The sequence below is a fragment of the Narcine bancroftii genome, chromosome 1, assembly GCF_036971445.1.
Source record: "Narcine bancroftii isolate sNarBan1 chromosome 1, sNarBan1.hap1, whole genome shotgun sequence".
Taxonomy (NCBI): Eukaryota; Metazoa; Chordata; class Chondrichthyes; order Torpediniformes; family Narcinidae; genus Narcine; species Narcine bancroftii.
In genome coordinates this window covers 232083767-232100707 of record NC_091469.1, presented here as the reverse complement: position 1 = coordinate 232100707, position 16941 = coordinate 232083767, and the positions used below count along the sequence as shown (strand labels likewise).

At 39.5% G+C, this 16941-nt stretch overlaps 1 protein-coding gene across 6 annotated transcripts in view; it reads right to left on the bottom strand.

The window, feature by feature from the left end:
* Positions 1–16941, bottom strand: part of fer (fer (fps/fes related) tyrosine kinase) — a 226584-nt gene that overhangs the window by 107765 nt on the left and 101878 nt on the right. For 5 of the 6 annotated variants that reach the window (XR_011342757.1, XR_011342758.1, XM_069892572.1 and 2 more), the window contains 3 exons: positions 5769–5906; positions 5025–5144; positions 771–893 (listed from right to left, as the gene is read on the bottom strand). Coding sequence is in view for 4 of the 6 variants with exons in the window: in XM_069892572.1 (XP_069748673.1) it covers positions 771–893; positions 5025–5144; positions 5769–5906 (381 nt within the window). In the remaining 2 variants the exon portion in view is untranslated. Of the gene's footprint in view, positions 1–553; positions 641–770; positions 894–5024; positions 5145–5768; positions 5907–16941 lie in introns of those variants that run through there. The other variant, XM_069892574.1, reaches the window with a different exon arrangement.

Below are 16941 nucleotides of genomic sequence, written 5' to 3'. Positions count from 1 at the left end.
TTCAACAATTCTTAGTCCACACAAATTTTGGAAATTATATCATATTCAGCAGATAAGGTAATATCTATGGAGAGAGAAAAAGAGTTAACATTTTAGATTCATGACCTTCATTAAGAATTCCTGAACTTTGATGAAAGATCATTGATCTGAAATGTTAACTCTGATAATGCTATCTGATCTGTTGAGTGTTGCCCAATGTTTTCTATATTTATTTCCGTTCTAGCAGATGTAGTTTATAAGGGTTTCTGAAGACGTTTTGACTTTTGTAGTAATGGCTTATATTTATTTGAACTACAGTGTTCTGAAATACAAATGAAAATATTTTCAATTTGCATCTAATTTTTACAGATATCTTTGTTATCAGTTTGCAAAACATTTCACATCCAATGTTGTTCTCATTTGGTAACACAATAAAATATGTATTCAAATCCAAAATCAACATTAGCCTTTTGGAGAGAGATGGGTCAAGCTTTTGGGCATTGATCTCCCAATTACATGATCCAAAATTTAAAACTCTGCTTTGAGCATATTATCAAAAAATAATACGAATTTCCTTATAATAAGTGACCTTATTTTCTCGACTCAAATGGATCATTCAGCACATCACCCTCTTCAACAAGCACATCATCTCGCCTGGTTACTGAATGACAGGAAATAGGAGGAGGTAGGTGGATACAGATGAAATTTTAAAATAGGTTAATCAAAAAAGAGATTTTACAAGCTTTCTCAGACCAATAAATAGTAACTGAATTAGACTATTTACTACTTACTCCGATTTCTTTGTGCATGCCATTGTGGTTTCCTCAATTTTTTTCTCGAGTTCTATCATGATTTCTTCCTTGTTGGTAATGGTTTGTTGAATCTGGATTAAGTCTTCAGTTGTTGTTTTTGACCTATTAATTGAAGGAGCAAAAGATAAGGTAAAATATCCACAGTGGACTGATCGAAAATTCCAGTTGAATAAGATTTAGAAGCTGTATCTGCAAGATTAGCAAAATGGAGAAGATCAGAACATTAAAAACATTTTCCGAGATCACCAAAGAGCCAAACAGCACAAAATGGTAAATTCAAAACTCCATCTTTACTAAATTGAATTATTTATCACGAGAAAAGAGAGAGGAGGAGCAAGGACTCAGAAACCACAGTGTCGGGACTGCACTTTGTGCATTTAAGTTTAAAAAGGGAGCAGAGGACAGTTTTAATGTTAAACAAAATAGTGATTGGTGAGAGTGAGGGCTACAGATAGGATGCAGAAACAAATAAAAAGGTGGGGGGGACCGCAAGTGGAGCAACTGTATGTCGAAGTGGCATAGTGTAGGAGTCGGACTTTGAGGCTTTGGTTCGAGTCTTTGGTGAGAAGGCGCAGATGAATAGTAGGTGAGGCAATTGCAATGAGTAAATGAAAGTCACCAAATTATCCCTAATTAAATAAAGTAGGCTTGCAGGATCAGGTAATATATTGTAGCTGCATGATGTGGGAGCAAGTGGGCCCCATTGTGGTTCCTGATGACGATATCTGCACCAACTTTCGGTCGCTTGAAAAATTCAGGCACAAAATTGATAACCTGGAATCTGAGCTTCAAACTCTGCAACACATCAAGGAGGGGCAGAAGTATCTGGACACAAGGTTTCAGGAGGCAGTCACACCCATAGAATAGCTGCCTCATATTCATCCGGTGGTCAGGGACAAGGGGGTGTGACTGCAAGTGAGGCAGGTAGTGGGATCCAAGAGACAGTGCCAGAGGAACCTCAGCCCTTGATCTCATCTCTCATCTGAGATACTTGCTCCTTGTGTGGATAAGAGTGGGAGCTGTAGGAAGCATGAGCAACCAAATTGTGGCATCGTGGTTCAGGAAGCCTTTCAAGTGGGGGAAGACAAGAGAAATGTAGTGGTATAATTTAGTTGCCATTACTGAGATGTGCACCGAGGGTGCAGAGGATTGCAAATTAAATATCTAAAGATTTCAGGTAACAATGAAAGACAGACAGGAAGGTAAGGGAGGTGGGGCAATGTTTTTAGTTAAGCATGACATCAGGGCAATAGTGAGTGATAATGGAAGATCTAATGAGCAAAATGTTGAGTCCATTTGGGTTGAGATTTGGAATAGTAAAGGGAAAAAAATTACAAATGGGAGTTGTCTTTTGGCCACCCAATAATAACATTTAATTGGCACAGGCAATAAACCAAGAAACATTGGATGCAACAGTAGTTACCATAGGGGACTTCAACATGCACATACTGTAGATTGAGTGAATCAGGTTGGTTGAGGCAACCTTGAGGTGGACTATTTCGAATGTATATGTGATGACTTTCTTGAACAGCATGTTACTGAACCTGCAAGGGAACATGCTATCTTGGATTTGGTCCTGTGCAATGAGCCAGGTAAAATTAGTAATCTTGGAGTTAGGGATCCTCTTGGAAAGAGTGATCACAGAATGACTGAGTTTACTGAGGGTACAGCAGTTCAGTCTAAAACAAGTGCGTTATGCCAAAACAAGGGAAACTTCAAGGGGATGAAGGAGGAGCTAGCCAGGATGGACTGAGAATGCAGGCAATATGGAGGCAAGGTTGAGGAACAGTGGAGGACTTTCAAAGAGATTTTTCACAGTTCCAAACAAAAGTATATTCCATTTAAAAGCAAGGATCTTAAGGGTGGGGCAGCCAGCCTTGGATAACTAAAGAAATCAAGGAAGGCATTAAACTAAAAGCTCGTGCACACTAAAGTTGCCAAGAGCAATGGAAGACTAGAAAATTGGGAAAATTTTAAGAAGCGACAAAGAACTATGAAACAAGCAATAAAGAGAGGAAAGGCAGACAATGAGAAAATATTAGCACATAACATAAAAACAGAGAGTAAAACTTTTTATTATTGTATAAAGCACAAAAGAGTGGCTTAAGTGAAGGTTGGTCCCTTGGAAGATGAGAAGGGGGAATTGATATTGGGTAATGAGGAAATGGCTCAGACTTTGATTTACTATTTTGTTTTGGTATTCACGGAGGAGGACACGTTGAACATGCCAAAGGCAAATGTTATGGATGTGATGGGAGGCGAGGACCTGGATGTAATAGCTATCGCTAGAGGTCATACTCAGAAAACTTGAGGGTCGAAAGATATATAAAACCCCTGGTCCTGATAGAAGGCATCTCGGGGTACAGAAGGAAATTATAGTCGAGATTTTGGTTAAAATTTACCAAAATTCTCTGGACCCTGGGTGGATCCCGGTGGTTTGGAAGCTGATGAATGTCATGCCACTGCTCAAAAATGGATGTCGGCAAAAGCAGGGAGCTATAGGCCAGTTAATTTAACACCTGTAGTTGGGAAAATACTTGACGCTATCATTAAGAAGATGCGAGGCATCTGGAACAAAATGAATCCATCAGGCAGATGCAGCATGGATTCAGCAATGTCAGGTCCTGTTCAACAAATTTAGTTAGAGGGGAGTAGATGGATTTTGTTTACCTGGATTTCCAAAATGCATTCAATAAAGTGCCACATAAAAGACTTGTACAGAAGATCAGGATGCACAGAGTTGGGGTGATGTATTAGAATGGATAGAGGATAGTTATCCAATAGAAGGCAGAGAGATGGGGTACAGGGGAGGTTTTTTTCTGGTTGGCAATTGGTGGTGAGTAGGATGCCGCAAGGGTCAGTGCTGGGCGCGTAAAGGTTCACTAAATACATTAGCGATCTGGAAAAAGGGACAGAGTGTAGTGCATCTAAGTCTGCTGAAGACACTAAATTGAGTGAAAAAACGAACTGTGCCGAGGATACGGAAAGTCTGAAGAGAAACATAGCTAAGTTAAATGAGTGGGCAAGAGTCTGACAGATGGAGTACAATGTTGGAAAAAGTGAGGAAGGAAAAATGTCAGAATATTATTTAAATGGCAAGCGATTGCAGCATGCTGCCATGTAGATGGTCTCATGAGTTCTTACACATGAATCGCAAAAAGTTTGTTTGCAGGTGTAGCAGGCTATCTGGAAGGAAAATGGAATGTTGGCCTTCATTGCTGGAGGGAATGAATTTAAGAGCAGCGAGGTTATGCTGCAAATGTAAAAGTTACTTGAAAAGATCACATCTAGAGTACTACCTGCAGTTCTGGTTAAGGACAGACATACTGGCTTTGGAGGCAGTGCAGAGGAGGTTCGCCAGGTTGATTCCAGGGATGAAGGGGTGAGCCTATAAAGAGAGATCGAGTTGTCTTGGACTGTACTTGCTGGAACTTAAAAACAATGAGTGAGGATTTTAGAGAGAAACATTTAAAATTATGAAAGGCATGGGTAAGACAGAGGCAGGCAGTAGGAGAGACCAAAACTAGGGGGATAAAGCCTCAAGATTTAGGGTCATAGGTTTAGGACAGAAATGAGAGGAACTACTTTTACTAGATGTTGGTGAACCTGTGGAATTTGCTTCTATTTCTTATGCCCTTAAGTTCTTAAATTTGAATAACACACAACTGGTTCTAGAAGCTTAAGTTTGAGGTAAATGTCATAAAAGATTCCTAACCTGAAAAAATATTGAAAGACTCTCCACACTATCCTGGAAGGTCTTGATGCAAGATCGAGATGGAGAGTCAAATGTGATTCTCCCATCCTAGAGTTAAACTTCTCATTTACCAGGTACCTCTACAGTGAACAAGGAACACAGTTGGAAAATAACCCCTATAAAAATGTTGGAAGTTGGTCTTTCTCCCTAAATGTTAAAAATAACTTTTGATAAATTGGTTAACGATGTTGTGATAGAATTATCAATTCATCTCAGACAAATGTCTGTCAATTTCACCCAAGGCTCAGTAGATTTCCATTCAGTTTTTAATATTTATTTTCAATTCCAGTAAATCTGAAAATCTAAAAGTTATTTCAGGTACTTTGTATAAAAAAATGAGCTCTGATTTGAATATTTTAATAAATGTTCTAAAAAAAAACCATTTTCCTTCATTGCTGCTATTAAAAGCTGAAATGATCACTTGCCAAAATGCTGAGAAAGTACAGAGCATCAGCTAGAGAACTCGGTCTGAAACTTACATTGTCTGTAAACTGTCTGCTGTTAAATTGTTCCATAAGATATCTTCACTTTGAAGACTTTCCATTTCTTCCAATAATAAAACATCAAACTCAACACATGCATCCCTTATTGGCTGTGACCTATAAGAGAACCCAAATATAAAAAAACAAAATGGAAACATTTGTTATATTACCTTAGATTGTTGTTGCTAAACATATTAATTCGCAAAGCACCTAATTACCTAAATAAAATATTTGAATTAGAAAAGGTACAAAAGAAAATCCCTTAACAGTGAATAGAATTTATGAACATACCCCAAAGCAAAAACAAAATTATTTTTCTCAACAGCATTTTTTTTGAACATTTTCCAGAATTTTCAGTTTTTTCATCTCAAAGTTTTGAAATCAATTCCTTGAGCTGGAAGGTAGGAACAATTGAGGCTCACACTTCAGACATCTTTCAGATATGTCTGTTTACCTTGAAACAAAAGGATCCTCTCAATGACACTCAAACAATAGCAGTGAAGTATTTGCAACAATGTTTAAGCCTTAGTTAGGATCATCAAAATTGATTAATTGCCCATTTATCTCATTATGATGTGGGACTTTAGTTTATGCATACATATTTTCACATTATCTGAAAGAACGATTGTGTGAAAAAAATTCACCAGGCTAGGGAATCATGGCCATCCTGTGAACCTGTCATGTAGAGTAAGGTGCTTTTGCATGTTTTTTCAATATCAACTTGCACAATAAATACATTACCTATGATTCTCAATGAATTGGCTATACTCTGAGGTGGGGTCGATTTGTTCAACAGAATTTACGACATCCTTGTGGATATTTACTATCTGTTCTGTCACAAGGCTAGTTATGTTTACATATTCTTCCAGAATTCCTTTTCTATGGAGGAAAAGGAAAAAAATAGTAAATTATCACCAGGTACATTATTTCACAAACTTTCATGGACCCATGATTAATAATTCAGAGAAAAGTGTTCTACCATTCTTTATGTCAATTCTCCACATTATCACATCCCACATGTAACCATTGAATCTTTGAGGAGGCAGTATTAAAACTAGTAAGGCGACACAAAATGTCCAATAAAAACACACATCTATTATCTTTTTTTTCCACAAACTTTACATCTACGCCTGGGTGGCTTGGGACAATAACAAATCTACAAATTTGCCAACAATAGCATAGAAGTAGGCTGTATAAAGAAAGATGATGAGTCAGTATACAGGAGGGAAATCAAAAACCTAGCTGAATGGTGCACCAGCAACAACCTTGCACTCAATGTCATCAAAACTAAGGAGCTGACTGTTGACTTCAGGAAGGAAAGTCAGAGGTATACAATCCAGGGATCACTGGGGATCAGAGATGAAGAGCTGAGCAAATTTAAATTATTGGGAGTCACCATCCAAAAAGATCTTTCCTGGACCCAACACACTAATGGCATCATGAAGGAAGTACACCAGTGCCTCTATTTCCTCAGGAGTTTCCAGAGATTTGGTATAACACCACAAACCCTAGATTTCTACAAGTGTGTGGTTGAACATTGCATTATGGTCTGGTATGGGGACACCAATACCCCTGTCCATAAAGCCCTCCAAAAGGCTCCCAAAAGCAGCCCAGGACATCACAGGCAATACCCTCCCCACTATTGAGCACATCTACAGCAAATGTTGCCATTGAAGGATCTACACCACTCAGCACCTGCTCTGTTCTCGCTGCTGTCATCAGGAAAAAGGTATAGGTGCCACAAGACTCACACCACCAGGTTCAGGAACAGCTGCTACTCCTCCATCAACAGACTCCTCAACAACAAACTCAATCAGGGACTCATTTAAGGACACTTATTTGTACAATTTATAGATTTTTAAAATTTTCTCTGCATTGCAGTTTGTTTACCTTCATTAGCTATTTATATTTCTTTATTTGTTTACATAAATATATTGTGTAGATTTTTTTGGACCATCAATAAGTGGTAAATCTGCCTCGCCAGCAGGAAAAAAAATATCAAAGTTGTATGTGATGTATGTACTCTGAAAAAAAGTGTCTGTGTGTGTGTGGGTACATAAACACAAACATATAAACACAAATAATTACATAGATTTTACATAGTTATAATGAGGCAATTGATCTAAAATAACATCCCAGCAGAGCCCATCAGTCTCATTTCACTCCTTTATATTTTCCTTGCAAAACTGCAATTTATTCAGCCTCATGTGCTCGTCAATTCCCCTTCTATTCTTTTAACACTTACCAGAACGAGTGTAGGAGGCAACCAGAGGACCTGGCAAAAACATAATAAAGGGGAGAACATACAAACTCCATTCAGCTTGCCACAAGTCAGGATTGATTGGAGAATTATGGGGATTTGAGTCAGCAGTGCTAATCCCTGTGCCACCATGCCACCCACAAAAGAGCAAGTTGTCTGCAACTACCCTAACAAACTCTCTGTAAAACTCAGTGATTGTCCAGTCATCCACAACCTCAGGAAAATAGCAGCACCGTGAGGTACGCTGTAACGGCAGTGCTGCCGCAGGTGAGGACCTGCAAGAAATGCAGAGCAGATACAGCGCTCCCACGGGGTCCAATTGTCCAGTCAACTGCTGTCAGCTCCGCACAGGCTTTGAACAGCCCACTAAAGGAGCTGACGGCTGTTTTATTTAAAATCCTGCGACCATGAGGTCTGCGCCCAAGATGGCACCGCTTCTGATTGGCAGCAGCCACAAGGGGTTGCAGACTCCAGGAGAGTGGAGGGCTGGTACAGGGCACCAGAAAATGGTGAGACCATCTCCCCCGTCTGAGAAGGAAAAGCAGATACGAACCACTGGGTCAGTGACCAAAGTGGCAGACGCATGCTGTGGGCCGCTGGTGACTCGAGGCGAGGAACCCACGGAGGCTGTGGGCTGCTGGAGACTGCTGTCAGGAGGTTCGCACCAGACTGTGGATTGCTGGAGACTGGCTTGAAGTTGGCTGCAGGGGTACCAGGTATCGGAACCAGGATGTGAGGGGGCGCCGAAGGCTCTCTGAAGGATTTCTATCCTTGTTGGAGGTTCGGATCTGGAACGCAGGTCGCCCATGTTTTGGACTGGACTCTGTGTGGCTGTGGAAGTGCTGGAGGTGAATCTATGGACATTTGGTGACTCTGGGGAGACTCTCTTTTGCTTCTCTTCCTCTGACTCTCAGAGGAGCTTCAGGCAATTTCTGCCAATGGCGAATCTGTCTGCCTTACAGCAGGCAAAGCAATTTCATGTACTATGACACTTTATATTACAATGACAATAAATTGAATCTTGATCAACATCCTGAATGCTTGAGGTGTGACAGAGTATATAGAAATGTTTTTGGGAGATAAATTGGGAAAGGTTTGTTAAAATAGGTTACATACAAACACTTTAAAACAGATCTTAATTGAAATACTGGAGCTCTGCCCCATGCTAGACATATTGGCTCCACAGCTTTTACAAGATCTTTGAAGACTACTCAAGAGACTTCACTAATGGATTGTAGTTTACAAAAGGCAACAGATGAAAGACCTTGTTGGAGCCACTGCTTTCTGGAGATGATCTAAGAAGGCATGTGGTTTTGCAAGCAGAGGGAGTCAAACAGGCTTTCTCTCAGGGAGAGAGAGAGACACACACACACAGTGATCACTTCCACAGCCAGCAGAAGCAGCCGGGACTGGAACAGGACAAGCTGGCAAGCTTATGGAAAGCCCCATTTTGGAAGATGGCCTGGTCAAAGCCCTTGTGGTTCATGCAAGAGGAAAGGACTGGCTGTCTAATGTTTCACTTGGAATAAGAGAAACAAGAAGACACTTTGTGGTGACCTGAAAGAGGTTATCATTTGGAGAACCCTGATGGGGGCAAGTTTCTTCGGCAAGACACTGAAGTGGCTGATGGAAGTAAATGTACAACAAATCTCTGTCTGAAAACTGACAAGAACCTTCCTGAGCATTAACCCTTTACCTTTGAAGCACCAAAGCCTGGTGAACTTCATAAATGTTAAATTCTGTGCACAGTATGAGAATTGCCTGCAACCAGTGAACTTGGAGGAATGAGAAGTGGGATTGGTCTGCGAATCAAAGAACTTTTCTGAACTTACACAAATGTGCGCTTACAAATAGAAGTTAGGTTAGTTAAGTTAAAGTGTGATTCTGTTTTCATGTTTAAAGATAATTAAAAGCAACTTTTGTTTAAGTAACCATTTGTCTTGGTGAATATCTATTGCTGCTGGGTTTTGGAGTCCTCTGGGCTTGTAACATAGGGGAGAAATATCTATTTTGGCAAGAAACCAATCAATCACATAAATACTGCAATGACTTAATAATTTAGGTCTCTTACTTCCTCGAATTTTGAAACTTTACTGTGAATTGATAGCATTACCTCCTCCGTGCTGACCATTAACATAGAGGCACCCCAACGCTGCATGCTTAGTTGCCTGGTCTATTGCCTGTACTCTCATTACTGGATAACAAAGTTCAGCTCCAACGCAATCAAAAATTCACTGATGACACCACCATTACTGGTCAAATAACTGGAGATGACAAGTCAGAATACAAGATGGAGATCAAGAATCTGGTTGGGTGGCACTAGAACAACAATATTGCTCTCAACATCATTAAGAGCAAGGGCTTTACTGTTGATTTTAAAAGAGGAGGCTGAGGGACCACATACTTGATCACATTGACGTGATGGGGTTGGAGAGGGTTAGTATCTTCAGTCCTTCTATTACAAAACCACATCTGAAGCCAGTACATCAAAGCAACCATGAAGAAGGCACATCAATACCTCAAATTTCTATGAAATCTGAGGAAATTTGACATATTGTCAAATACTCTATCAAACTTCTACAGGTGCTCAGTCAGAAGTATATTGAATGGTTACATCATGGTCTGGTTTGATAATTCAAATGCCCACAAACACAAAATGTTCTAAAAGAGAGCAAATATAGCCAGGTCCATCACAAGGTCCAACCTCCCACCATTGAGCACTGGCTCAACAAGACAGCCATCATCATAAAGGACCCCCATCAGCCTGGTCACAACCTCTTCAACCTACAGGTGGAAGGTATAGCGCCAGAAGACTAGTATTTCTCGGTTTCTTTCTAATGGCTATCTGGTTCTTCAACCTCTCCTTGTTACACTAATCATGGACTACTCCAACACCTCAAGACTATTACAATACCACTTTTATCCTGCCCTATGGTAAATGTGAACATTTATTACCTATACATTGTATATTTACTGCCTCTTTTCAATTTAATTTAATGTATAATATTGTATATTTTTAAAAATGAAATATCTGTTTAAGCTGAGGCGAGAATTTTAGTTGCACATTACCCCAGATCTGGCTCAGTCTTTAGCCAAGCTGTTGCAGAGGATTTACTATATTGGCACCTGCCTGTCAAAGTGGAAAATTGACAAGGTATTACAACGCCATCAATTTGTTGGCAGAAGCACACAATGATGAATTTTGATGATACATTTTAAAGTTATAAAGGAAATAACTCATTTGGCCACTAGAGTTCTTTAAGCTTTTGAGAAGTGGAAGAGATTCATCGTGCAATTAGTGGATGTGGTATATTTGGATTTTCATAGGGTCTTGTACTAGAATTGTTGAACAGGGTTAGATGTCCAAAACCTATGGGTAATTACAATATATAGGTTTTGATCTGAGAAGTGGTAATTGGAAATAGAGTTGGACTAAAACAATCTTTCTCAGGTTGGCAGGCTGTGACTAGCAGAGTACCACAGGAATAGGTGCTATTTATTCCAAGGTAACAATGAAAGCAATGATTAGTGAAAAATATATAATGAGCCTTCAAGGGATTACAGACAAGTTCGGTAAAGTTTTCTAAATCAATATATAGAGGTACCAATGAGAGAGGATGCAATACTTGATCTCTTATTAGGGAACCAGACCAGTCAGATAACTGAAGTATGTGTAGGCAAATATTTTGGGTTCAGTGACCATACTGTCATTAGCTTCAAGTTAATTATGGACAAGGATAGGTCTTGTCATTGAGTTGAGATTCTAAATTGGAGAAAGGCCAATTTTGTGGAAATGAGAAAGGATCTAGGATGAGTGGATGGGGATAAGTTGTTTTCTGACAAGAATGTGTTCAGTGAGTGAATGGCCTTCAAAAGTGAAATTTGGAGAGTGCAGAGTTTCCATGTTCCTGTAGGATTAAAGGCAAAATTAATAGGCACAGGGAGCCTTGGTTTTCCAAGGATATTGGCAATCTGGCAAAGAAGATATATCGCAGGTATAGGCAACAAGGAGCAAATGAGTTACTAGAAGAGTATAGAAAATGTAAGAAAGTACTTAAGAAGGAAATCAGGAAGAGAAAAAGAAGGCACAAGGTTGTTTTAGCAGATAATGTGAAGGTAAACCCACATATTAAGATTTTAATAGTATGTTAAGAATAAAAAACTAGTAAGGGACAAAACTGGTCCCCTAGAAGATCAGAGTGGTCGTCTACATGTGGAGCCTCATGAGATTCAAATAGTTTTTTTGCATCAGTATTTACTTAGGAAACTGGCATAGGGCACAAGGAAGGAAGGGAAACAAGCATGGAACATATCGAGATTAAAGAGGAGGAGGTTCTTGCTGTCTTACAGCAAATAAAGGTAGATAAATCCCCCAGGCACGACATGGTATTCCCTTTGACCTTGAATGAGACTAGTGTAGAAATTGAAGGGGCCCTGGCAGAAATATTTAAAATGTCCTTAACCATGGGGAAGTGCCAGAGGATTGAAGGGTAGCTCATGTTTTTCTGTTGTTTAAAAAGCCTCCAAAAGTAAACCAGGAAATTACAGGCCAGTGAGCCTGACATCAGTAGTAGGTAAACTATTGGAAGGAGTTCTGAGAGATTTGATTTATAAGTATTTGGATAGCCAAGGGCTGATTAAGGATAGTTAGCAGGTCTTTGTGCATGGTAGGTCATGTTTAACAAATCTTAGAGAGTTTTTCAAGGAGGTTACCAAGAAAGTTGATGAAGGAAAGGCTGTGGATGTTATCTACATGGACTTTGGTAAGGCTTTGGATAAAGTTCCACATGGGAGGTTAGTTCAGAAGGTTCAGACACCAGCATCCATGGAGAGGTTGCAAACTGGATTCAAAACTAGCTGAATGGGATAAAACAGAGAGTGGTAATGGATGATTGCTTCTCAGACTGGGACCATTGTTGCTTGTTGTCCATTTCAATGATCTGAATGATAATGTGGTAAATTGGATCTGCAAGTTTGCTGATGACACAAAGATAGGAGGTGGTGTGGACACCGAGGAAGGCTTTCCAAGTTTGCAGAGGGATCTGGACCAACTGGGAAAATGGGACAGAAAATGACAGATGGAATTTAATGCAGATTAGTGTGAGGTGTTGCATTTCTGAAGGAAAATCCAAAGTAGGACATGCATAGTAAATGGCAGGGCACTGAGGAGTGTGGAGGAACAAATGAATGTGGAATACAGGCACATAATTCTCTGAAAATGGCACCACAGATTGACAGGGTTGTAAAGAAAGCTTTTTGGCATCTTGGCCTTCATAAATGAAAGTATTAAGTACAGGAATTGGGATGTTATGGTGAGGTTACACAAGACATTGGTGAGGCCAAATTTGGAACATTGAGTGTAGTTGCCTAACGACAAGAAGCACATCAATAAGATTGAAAGAAAGGCAGAGAAGATTTACTAGGATGTCGTCAGGTCTTCAGGAGTTGAGTTACAGGGAAAGATTAAATAGGTTAGGACTTTATTTCCTTGGACTGTGGAAGAATGAGGAGAGATTTGATTGAGGTTTTCAAAATTATAAGGGGCATAGACAACAAAGTAAATGCGAGTAGGCTCTTTTCACTAAGATTGAGAGATAAATACAAGAGGATATGGCTTTAGGGTGAAAGAGGAATGTTTTAGGGGCAACTTCTTCGCTCACAGAGTGGTGGTAATGTGGAATGAGCTGCCATCTGATGTGGTAAATGCAGGCTCACTCTTAAGTTTTAAGAATAAATTGGATAGATACATGGATGGGAGTGATCTGGAGGGTTATGGAATGGACCAGCAGACTAAAAGGGCTGAATAGCCTGTTTTTTGTGCTAGTATTTTATGGTTCTATGGTTCAAAGTTGCTTGAGTTGGAAAGAACAGACCAGATGCAATAGAGTGCGTAAAAATACTTAGGAAGACGTGACAGAAATACAACATTTTTGTCAATGTTGAGATTGGTTCATAGGAACATGAGGCCCCTATCGATGAAAGCAAACATACAGGTTTCTCAAGCATAAATAAAGGAAATGATAGCCTGGTCTTTTCATTAAAAAAATAACAATGCAGTGTGATCAAAGCCCATTGAAACACATGATGCCTCATTACACCCATTTGACCTTCCAACCTCAAATGTTTTTTTTTTACAAGAAGATTTGATTCTGGGAGTAAAGGCCTCATACATAATTATACAAGACCTTGGTGAGAGCATGCCTGGAAATATTATGTACAGTTTTAGTCTCTTTATCTAAAAAAAATGTAATTGAACTGGTTGCCAGGGATAGAGAGTTTGCTACATGAAAAAAAAATTGAGTAAACAACACCTAAATTCTCAGGACTTCAGAAGAATGAGAAATCATCTATTTCAACCATAGTTGAAAACATGCCTCTTCGGCCCTTCTAATATGCTGTAAATTCTTATGTGAGTCAACAGGGTGATGAGGGCAATTTCCCTTGATGAAGAATCTAGAAAAAAATCATCAATCTCAGAACAAGGAGTAGACCATTTGGAACTGAGATGCAGAGAAATTTCTTCAGGCAGAGAATTGTGAAACAATAAAACTTTACTCATCGGGGCATTGCAGATATAGGCATTAGGTTCATTCACAACTATAATTAATAGGTTTCTGGATGTTAAGGGTATCAATGAATATGGCGATTTGTGATACCTCTTTTCAGGACACCATAATGTTTGGGACATTTGGCTTCACAAGTATTTGAGTACTCAAGTTTGATTAAATGCTTAATTAATTGCAGGTATAAGATAGCTTCAAAAGCACTTCTCATGTAAGCTTTGGAGACTGTAGTTGCCATTTTTCAACATGAGGACCAGGGTTGTGCCAATGAAAGTCAAAAAAGCCATGATGAGGCTGAAAAACAAGAACAAAACAGTAAAAGACAACACCCAAACCTTAGGATTACCAAAGTCAACTGCTTGGAACATCATTAAGAAGAAAGAATGTACTGGTGAGCTCTGTAATCACAAAGGGACTAGTAGGCCAAGGAAGATCTCCACTGCTGATCACACAAGAATTCTCATCAGAATGAAGAAAAATCCCCAAATACCTGTCCGACAGATCAGAAATACTCTTCAGAAGGCAGGTGTGGATGTGTCAATGACTACTGTCCGCAGAAGACTTCATGAAGAGAAATACAGAGGGTAAACTGCAAGATGCAAACCAGAAACAAGATGGCCAGATTGCTGTTTGCCAAGAAGTACTTAAAAGAGCCTGCAGCAATCTGAAAAAAGATCTTGAGGGCAGATGAGACCAAGACTAACCTGTATTAGAGTGATGGTAAGAGGAAAGAGTGGAGGCATAAAGGAACTGCCCAAGATCCAAAGCATACCACCTCATATGTGAAACATGGCACGTGTGACTGCGACAGGTACTTGCGTACTTATCTTCATTGATGATATAACTGCTGATGGCAGTAGCAAAATGAATTCTGAGGTGCGGAGAAACTTCTTATCCGCTCAGGTTCAGAGCAAATGCCTCCAAGCTCATTGAACAATGCTTCATCCCAAACATACTGCTAAAGCAACAATGAATTTTGCAAAGCTAAATCTGGAAAAATTCTTGAATGGGCAATTCAGTCATCATATCTGAATCCAATTGAGCATACCTTCCACGTGCTGAAGAGAAAACTTAAAGGGACAAGCCTCCGAAACAAGCAAGAGCTGAAGGTGGCTACAGTTAGAGGCCTTGGCAGTGAATTACCAGGGAAGACCACTCACCACCTGATGAAGTCTATGAATAAAAGACTTCAAGAAGTCAATGCATGCAAAGTACTAAACATGACTAATATACATACCATTCCTATGTCCCTAATACTATGGTAATCTGAAAGGGAATTATGAATAAAAAGTGCTGTAATTTCTACATCGTCAAACTAAAATCTAAATAAATAACCTTGAATAAAATCTGGAATGTGCACTTTAATCACATGAATTGTTTGGTTACAAATTTAAAACTGCGGACTGAGCACAGGCGAAATAAAGGAAAAGTATGTTTGACCCAAACATTATGGAGGGCACTGTATATTGAAGCTAAGAGTAGGTAGATATTGAAATTAATGGCTTTTGCCTGGATCACACTGTTTTGTCTAAGGTACTATTTATTTTTGAGTGTGGTTATTCCACAAACTGGTGGATAGCATTCTAATACATCAGTGTATTTGCTGGTTTTGGGAGTAAGGCAAAACAACCTTTGATGTCAGTTCTATTATAATAATTATAATATTTATAGAGCTGATGTACTTGAGTTACTGGCGACGTTATAGAATGACAAGAAGAGATCTTTGGACCCCTTACCTGAGACCTGGACAACATCCAAGTATTACAAGAATTGTGATAAATTCAGACAACAACTTCATTTCTGATTTTACAGTGATGGGAAGTCATAAAAAGTTGAACCATGAAAACTGCCCTCATTACGCATGTCCTCAAAATAACACATATAACATTCACTAACAGCAAACATGCATCCTGCATATGACTCCAACCACCAAACTTTTCCCTTGGTAGTATTTACACGATTTTTGAACCCTGTATTAAATATTACTTTGCACCACTCTCTCCATTCACTGAAATTAACTTTACTCTTCCTTTGCACTTGGGTTGTAATATGTTCTGAGGCTGACTGGTCCAGGCTGAATCCACAACAAAGATCAATTTATTAGTGGATAAGTCCTGCGTGATGACATATTGACAACCTTTTGGTGAGAAGGTTGTTTAATGAGATTATGTGCGTTTTAGGTCTTGCCTTATGAACTGGAATGTGGAAATTTTCTGAAATACCGCCAATGTTGAGTTAATACTCCATCTACATTGGAACAGATTAGCAAGGCATTTGAGAAATTCTCCCCTTGTTATGTCAGGAGGAGGATGAGGTGAGGGCAGATGTGTGGGAAATGGAGAAAATGCAGATGAGGACTATATTGATGGCAGTGGAGGGAAAGTTACTTTTACTTCAGGAGGACATCTCAGATGTCCTGGAATGGAAAGCATCCTCCTGGGAGCAGATGAAGTGGAGAAGGAAGAACTAAGAGAAAGGAATAGTGTTCTTACTGGAGATTGGACGGAAAGAGGCATAACAAACAAAGGATCCTCTACATCCTCACGGTCTACCCTACCCTACCCTTCCAATAATATCAATCTCTGTAATTTCCGCCACCAACCTGATTCCATCAGACACATTTTCCCCTTCCCTTGCCCAGTATTTGACATCCCTGGTGAAGGTCTCATGCCTGAAATGTTGACTGCCTATTGCTTTCCATTGCATAACCTGCAGAGTTTCTGCAACGCTTTTGTGTATTTTTTTCAGTTATCCATCCGTGGACTTCTTGCTTAAACTGTTCCCTGGTAATTTATAAGCAGAACAACAAATTGCAACTCTTTTGCTTCAATTCCTTAGATTTAATAATCTAAATTTCACCACATCTTGTGGCTCAACACAAAGACAGCTATGCTCATCTATGAATGGGATGAATTCTCTCCCAAGCCACCATTTCACTCCCTTTAACCTGTCTGCCAAATCCATTACATGACCTCTTTCTGCTTGTCTGATTTCCTTCCTATACTTCTTATACTCTGAGGGATTCACTTGACCTGGAATGCCTATATCTCTTGCTCTTTCCTCATCAACCAGGGTTCCTTTAATTCATCTG